The 7,660-nt window shown below is 36.5% G+C and overlaps 1 protein-coding gene across 2 annotated transcripts in view; it reads left to right on the top strand.

The window, feature by feature from the left end:
* The window catches only part of Lmo4 (LIM domain only 4), a 16,851-nt gene extending 11,663 nt beyond the window's left edge, over positions 1 to 5,188 (top strand). For both annotated transcript variants that reach the window (XM_063257143.1, XM_003479050.5), the window contains exon 5: positions 4,097 to 5,188. In XM_063257143.1, the coding sequence (XP_063113213.1) occupies positions 4,097 to 4,105 (9 nt within the window). In that variant the 3' untranslated portion in view covers positions 4,106 to 5,188. The remainder of the gene's footprint in view (positions 1 to 4,096) is intronic.
* The last annotated feature ends 2,472 nt before the right edge of the window (positions 5,189 to 7,660 follow it).

The raw sequence follows: 7,660 nt of genomic DNA, 5'->3' as shown, positions 1-7,660 counted from the left end.
CTCAATTGACAGTGCATTTATTTTTAGAAGAGCAATTTTACGAAACAATCTATAATTCCAGAGGAGAGCATTTGTGTTGATTGGTAGCTCTGTAAAATGTGAGTAAGTTACAACTTTTAAAACAAAGTTCTTGCTCTTGATGGTGGTACTTTGTGCCACAAATAGCTCCATTAAAGATTATGTATCTTGATTCTCGATCCACAACTTGAAAGTTCTTAGATTTACAGTTAGAAATGAGAAAATTATACCAGTACACAAATCGTATAGTATTAGAAGGCACTTGAGAGGGAAAATTGGTGATCAACAGTTGTCCAGCACCCCCAGTACTGGATAGTTTTAGATCTATTTTAATCTCCTTAATAAGTCCTATAGCTATGCAAGTGAGTGCATTTTGATAACTGCTGTGCCTAATTTGTAACAATTACTGTCAACCTTCAGTTAAGAGACTGTTCATTCCACACTGGCCCAGAAAAAGAGTGAAATGCATGACTCGTGTGCATAATTTTATTCACATCATATTTCATACTGATTATGTATTGATGACATTGATTCATTTACTCTTTACAGCGCCACTTGCATGGATATTAAATCTTATTGACCACAGATGAATTTTAATTTCAGATTGGTGATAGATTTTTCCATCAGCTCTGATAGTATGTTTGACTTTTTCATCATTAACCCAGGCAATCACACAGCACTGAGTTATTGCATTGAAACAAAAAGTGCACACTTCACTTGGTAATTCTTTATGGATTTACAATAGGAACTTCATTAATGTCTGTTGTAAGGATCACAAAAAAACAACATTTATCTGCAAATAGGAATTTAGCAAGCTTCAGAAGACTCAGGAAAAATATTAGACTCCTTTGTCTTCTGTAATGCATTTTTTTATTGCTATGCCGGGGGGGAAAAATGACATATTTGAAAACTTTTTAAGCATTTAAAAATATCCTGCTGTATTTTAATGCTCGTATATATCCTTTCCCCTCGCTCAGGTTTATGGGATAATTTTAAATGTATTCTTTATTTAGTAAGTGTTAATTACATGAAACTATATGCAGTTCTATTTAACTTATAATATGGGGTGTCACATAGAATAACCATTTTAAGAATAAAAATATTTTTTAAATTGCAGATTAACCAGTCAGTCTCTGATGATTCAAGCTTCTTTTAGGAGTACCAATACATATAAATGCTTATAGGTTTTTATGGTTTGGATTTTAATGAGACAGATTGATAGTACAGATGAGAATAATAAACAGGTAACATACATATTTTGAGACGGCATTTGGAAATAGAGGCAGACTATTCATAGTTACACTTGGTAAGAAAACCCAGCAAAAGTGCTAGGAATAAAATGGTGGACCTCTTTCCCACCAACCCTTCTTTTTTAAATATAAAAGCCTACTCCCCCGTCCTGCCCAAGTTATGTCTTCTTGTTATGCGACTGATTTTATATTAAAAATGATTGTTACAGCTCACCAACATGCATGGTGAGAGTTGAAGGATGGAGAAAGGAGATGGAGGATATATTGGAATACAGAGTACCGAGTCCAGGCAATGGCAGTTTTAAAGAGCACTCAGGACAAAGGATTCTTAAGAGAGGTGAACAGGGCTTCAGTACTGTCTTACTGAGTACAAGGTGATGTAGATTGAGAGGTGTTAGGAAGGAAAACTGAAGAAAAACCCAGTGTGTTCATGAGATTATGTGTGTTGTAGTTCTCATAGTTTTCTGTTTCCCACACCTCTTTCGGGATGGGAGTGGTGGGCTTTTCATTTGGAAATAAAAATATAGTTCAGACCACGAGTAAGAATCTGCTAGTGTATATTAATGTTAGAAGCCCAAGGAACAGAGACAGGTGGTCTTCAAAAATTAATGACTCTTAAAAGGCATAAGGAAATACGATTGAAGGAAATGTTCTTGTCAGACATTAGTGAGAAGCTGTGTTTTGGGGGTGATGTTAATTAAGAACATTTCCCTGTTGGCGTAAATGTTTCACATTTCTGCCCTCAGTGCTCAGCTCACCATGAGCACAGTCAATTCACAAGGTAGTTTTTGTAAATAAAGGTTTTGAGCATGCTGAACGGGGTCCAGAGAGATTCTAATGAGAGGGCAAGGGGGAAGAGTTAATGAAAACACACTTCCTGGTGGAACATAAACTACTTTTTGGACCTGAAGAATGCTTTAAAATTATTCTCCCCAAACCCCATGACATTTCTTTTCTGGAGATGAAACGAGGAGAAATGACAGATAGCTTCATTTTATTATTTTCTGTTCTCTCATTGTCTGTATTTTTGGTGGGGAAAATTGGACATTTATTTTGACCATTTGCCTTGTCGCAGAACCAATTACATTTTTAGAGCACCATGCATAGTAAATATACTCAAACATCCTCTGTCTTAAAAATAATGAGCTGACTATTTGTGAATCTCTTTTTTAAAGGCAGTTAATTGTATGGAAAGTATAAACCCCCATTATCTGCTCCATTTTAAGTTCATTTTCCTGAAATTTTTCTCCGTATTGGGAGTGTGTAGTTCAGTCATTCTGCGTCATTGGCTTTTGTATATTTTTGAGAAAAATAATTTTAAGCTTTTCAATCATAGAATGATTATAATCTCAGATTACAGAGTGACTGAAATCTGAGACGTGTTTGGATAAGACATTTACAAAATGGTATTGCCCATATCATTTTAAAAGGGCGTGGCTGGCCTCAAGAGAATGTTCCTTTCTAGAATATTGCAAAAATCAAGACTCATGGCTAATTTTTTCCCCTTGTAGATTGCTGCCTGCCTGCCTTGAAATTCTTCCTTCCATTCAAAAGTGTGATGGGGCAACCAGAAATTATCTGTGCTTTTCAGGATATCTCTTTAGTTGAAGAAAAATTTAGCAAGCCTTCCAGTTTACATATCATTTCACAGTTCCCACGTAGTTATATAATTGGTGTTGTGTGTGTCCATTGTAGAGGACATTTGATGCTCATTTATTAAATATGCTTGCTGGCTGCTGCCGCATCTTTGTTCTGGACAGACAAATTACCTTTCTCACACTGAGCTTCCACTCTGGGGAATTAAACCTCCACCACTTTAATTAGCTTAGAAGTGGGGGGTTGCAGTTCCTAATAGACTTCAGGATTTTAGTAAGTTAGAGAAAGGGGGAGATGAGAACTTCCTGGGAAGCTCAAAATGTCATTTAAAAACCATAAAACCCTAATATATATTATTTCATTTTGGTAATTGCAAATAGACTATTTCATGACTATATAGATTGGTGTTTCTTACTTAAAATGTTGAAGTTAGACTTGTGTCGAACTATGTTCTTTATCATAAGTCAGTAACATATTACATGTATTGATTCATGTACTGTATTTACAATGTTTGTGTAACACTATGTGGTATAACAAGTAGGAAATAGTGAAATTAATCCCTGAACACTTGAACGTACAATTTTTGTGCACATACACACACAAACACACACATACACATGCATACACCCCTGCAGGTAAAGACCAAAATGGATGGAAAGACGTCACTTGGGGATAGCAGGTTAATAATGACACTGACAGTATTTGTTCAGCTTTTATTAAGGGGCAGGCACTGTTGAAAGTCCTCCCATGTATATTAAGCAATCATCATAATAGCATCTTACGCCTACATTAAAGATGAAGAAGTAGACACAGCCAGTTTAAGTTCCATGCTTGAGCACATTAACTCAGAACTTACTTGGTGAAGACTGGGTTCTGAATGTCCCCTTAAGTTAAAAAGTTCAGGATCCCATTATGAGGTAAGCGGTAATTCAGCCCTTTTGGAGAGAAGTTTGTTTTAACAGTTAAGCAATTTGTTGTAGAACTTTACACCAGAAACTTTCTGAAAGTCCATTTACCATACCATTTTCTCTGCTAGTAAAACTGCAGAAAATGTTCTGCTTTAGTTCTTCACTGCCAGAGTAAGCAGCGTAGAAAGCCTCCATCAAGTCACAGTTGGAAAGTAATCCAATAAAAGAAGATTAGTGAATGTGGAGAAGACAAAAGCAGTCATGTTTGAGTTTAATATCTCAAATTTAGCATTTTAGCTAAGATGCCTTTTTTATTTCTTGCAGGTCTGCTAAAAGGTCAGAGTAATGCAGAATGCGTGCCTTCATCTCAGACTTTGTTCATCACAGGTGGATCCCATGTGTCTTCTGTAGACAAGTCACCTTTGTAGCTAGCACCAGTGCCAGCTCCATGCCATTGCACCTTCTTTAGTCTTGATTGCCCTTCCCGCATTTATTGGTGTATTAAAATGACTGAATATGAACATTAAGGACTCCATGAACCTGGGCTAATGGGAGACTGTAGAGAAAATGAAAAAAGATCCACCGGAGGACATCTTGGGGGGAGGGAGCTTAGGGGGAGGGAAATGACTAATGAAGCTAATTAAAAGAAGCATTCAAATCTGCTTTCTACCCTCATTAACAATTAGCAGGGCACTGGCCAGAGTTTGTACCCTGTGTTTTACCTTAACAACATTCTATTTGCTCTTTGTATATTTAAGTGTTGTAAGGAAATGTGTTTCAATCAAAACTGAACATGAGATAAAGGAAAGAGATGTGGCTTTTGTGATATTCTATCACAAACACTTTTATTGTATCTCTGTAAAATACAATGTATGTATGCATGTAAGTGTTTTTGTCCTGATGTTGCTACTCCCATGGCAAAGATTAAGAAAAAAAAAAAAAAAAGAATGAAAAAAGAAAAAAAATCAGGCTCATAGCAGCTACTGTGTAGAAATTTCCCCCTACTTCTAATTTGCTGAATGAAGAAAAAAATCTTTTATTTGTGATATTTTCAGAGACATTTGCTCTAGTATGGTGTATTTAAATAATAAAAACTTAAAAGAAAAAATATTCAATGGAGTTTGGGTTTAAGCACTGCTTTTTCTCTTTATTTTAGAAAAATTTCAGAATTTTGTTCTGTAACAAGCCTTCTTTAAATCTGAGGGGTAAGGGAGGTGGTATTTATATTTATTTAGTTATGGACCATTGCGTTACTTTTCAGATTACTTAACTGCCGTTTTTGGCAGGGGTACAAAGCAATGTTTCTAACAGAGTCCTTTTTAGAAGTTCAAAATACTCTGTTAACAGTGCTTCCTTATAGTTGTATATCACAGGGAATTTTTTGTGTTTGTGCATAAATGCTTGTTGGATTCCGGAGCTATGTGTTTGTTCTTTTTTTCTCAGTAGGAAAGCCTTGAGTATTGATGAGAGGTATATTAAAAGACCGTGGCACAGCCATCTTGTTCTCTTATCAGGCTGATGCTTTGGAAGGAAATAGTGTTTCTAAAGCGTACCTGGGTGCTGTCGGCATCGCCACTGTTATAGGGCTCTGTGCGGGGATCTTCCACCTTCTACAGGTAAAGCAGCAGCATCCTGGTGAGAACATAGACTCACGTTCTGCTGTGAGGCTTGTTTTGATTCTTAACTCTCTTCTATTGACTGCCTTTCTGTATGTTTGTTGGGGCATGATTCCAGTTGCATTTAGTGGTATTCTTAAGACAGTTGCTCATTCCAGGCAGTAGAGTTCCCCCCACCCCCAAATACCACCTGTATCACCAAGAGTGCCCTGAGGAAGTGTGTAGTACTTGGTCTCAGTGAGCCCCTAGCTGGGGCCGAAGGAGGAAAATCCAAATAGACCTGGATGTTGGGGCTACACTGCCAGGCTCCTTGCATTTCAGCAAATCTCAGCTGTAGTTTCTGTCACAGACTAATGAAACGAGGTGTGTTTAGACTGATGCTTTTACTTTTCTTTTTAAAGTGGTATTGTATTGTTCTAGAAGAGCTCCCCGTACAGATCTTGTGAGAGCAGGAGTACGTCTTACGGAGGATGTATGTAGCTCAGCACATCTCAGCTAAACAGTTAGCTTCCCTTGGAGAACTTCTGTGCTCACTTCTTGTTTTCAGAGATTCCAGGCTTTGAGGAAAAATCATTTGCTTAAACTATAAACCTCCGACTGGAGAATTTAAAATTAAAGGGCTGAAGTGAACGTTTTGTCAGAGATTTACAGAAAGAAAATAAATGCAAGGAGAAAAGTAAGATGAAGAAAATCATATGTGTTACAGTATCTGTTAGAGTTTATATGTATATATATTTTTTTTCCTAAAGAATCTTGGGATTCTTAGCTGATCAAGGGGGGAGTGTTAATAAGAGTGCAAGCATCTTCTGTATGCTTTGTGGCATAAGAACTCTTGACCCTATATAAAAGAGTTATTATTTACTTTTAGTAAGTAATACTGTGTGGCATTTAGTGATGTGGAGGACGAAAGTCAGACTTTAAATGAACTATTATATGGCTGGTTCCTCAAGCACTGCTGCGTATTTAATAACGAGCTTCTAAAAGCATTTCTTAAGTTGCAGACCTATAAGATTACAAATGTCACTCATGTTAGTATAATCCACATGCAAGTGATGAAGCCTTCTCTTTGATGTGCTAAATTGGAGAAGGACTAATGGAGCTATGAATATACAATAGAACATATTTAAGTAGTAGTCTGGCTTTAGGTAAAACACTTTCTTGAAACCAGAGGCATTTCAAACAATAAAACCTGCTCTAATGGGGATGCTCTGTGTGGACAGAGCTACTAAAAACACTCAAGTTTATTCTGATGTGAGCAGTGATTGTGTGCAGTTCCTCCCTCCTCCCCAACATTGCTTAGGAAAAAACAAATCTACAAGCTTACCCACCTTTTATCCATTGCATTTGTGATGTTGTTTAGTGAGACAGTTGCTGTTCTTCTGAAAGGACTTAATTCAGTATTAACTATATCATGGAGCAAGATGGCCCACAGTCCTTACCAGCAGGTGCAATTAAAGAAAAATAAAAGCAAATGTTACTGAGTCTTGTGAAGTCCTGATGAAAAATTATGTTTATGATACATATAAATGTCTCAATCATGCAAATTGTCACTCTTGCTAATGAAACAATTTCGCAAAAAGATTGTCCTCCAAAAGGGTTTAATGTTTTTTTTACCTAACTGGTTTGATTTTCTTATGTATCCTGCAAAGCAGAGAAGCCCAAAGAAGCCTTTCAAACCAAATCGATTGCCACAAGAAACTAGTTCCAGCTCTTCATGATTTATTTGGAAATAGTTTAACAGTTTAACATATCTTAACACAAAATGAGAAAATTGACAGAGCAGAATGAAGCCTGGGAGATTGTCCTCCTCTTTCTATTAACTATATTTAAATTCTTTCTTTTGCCTTTATTAATACTGATATTTGAAACAACTAATCATCTACAGTGAAGCTCATAGATGACTAAATGTCAATATAGTAGGATTCTAATAAGCAATACTATTTATATAAAATATTTCTTAAGACTAATAAATTAGGGGGCTAGGGATTTAGTTTAGCGGCATAAGCGCCTGCCTTGCCAGTTTGTGGTCATGAGTTGGATCCCTGGTACTGATAAAAAAAAAAAAAAAAAAAGACTAATAAATTACATAACAACACAGGATCTAAGAGCTGTATAACAAGAGCCCAGTGCAGAGTTTTGCATAGCCTAAATAATTGTTTTTAAATTAAGGAAAGGATTTCCAAAGACTCCTTCCCAGAGGAGAACAATGCTGGTTGATTTTTGTGCCTATTCACTCAGTTCAAGAGGCCACTGGGAACAGACCCATTTTAAG

This window comes from Cavia porcellus, unplaced genomic scaffold, assembly GCF_034190915.1.
Source record: "Cavia porcellus strain 051 isolate PalLab524CR breed Dunkin Hartley unplaced genomic scaffold, mCavPor4.1 scaffold_1, whole genome shotgun sequence".
Taxonomy (NCBI): Eukaryota; Metazoa; Chordata; class Mammalia; order Rodentia; family Caviidae; genus Cavia; species Cavia porcellus.
This window is presented reverse-complemented; position numbering and strand designations above follow the sequence as displayed.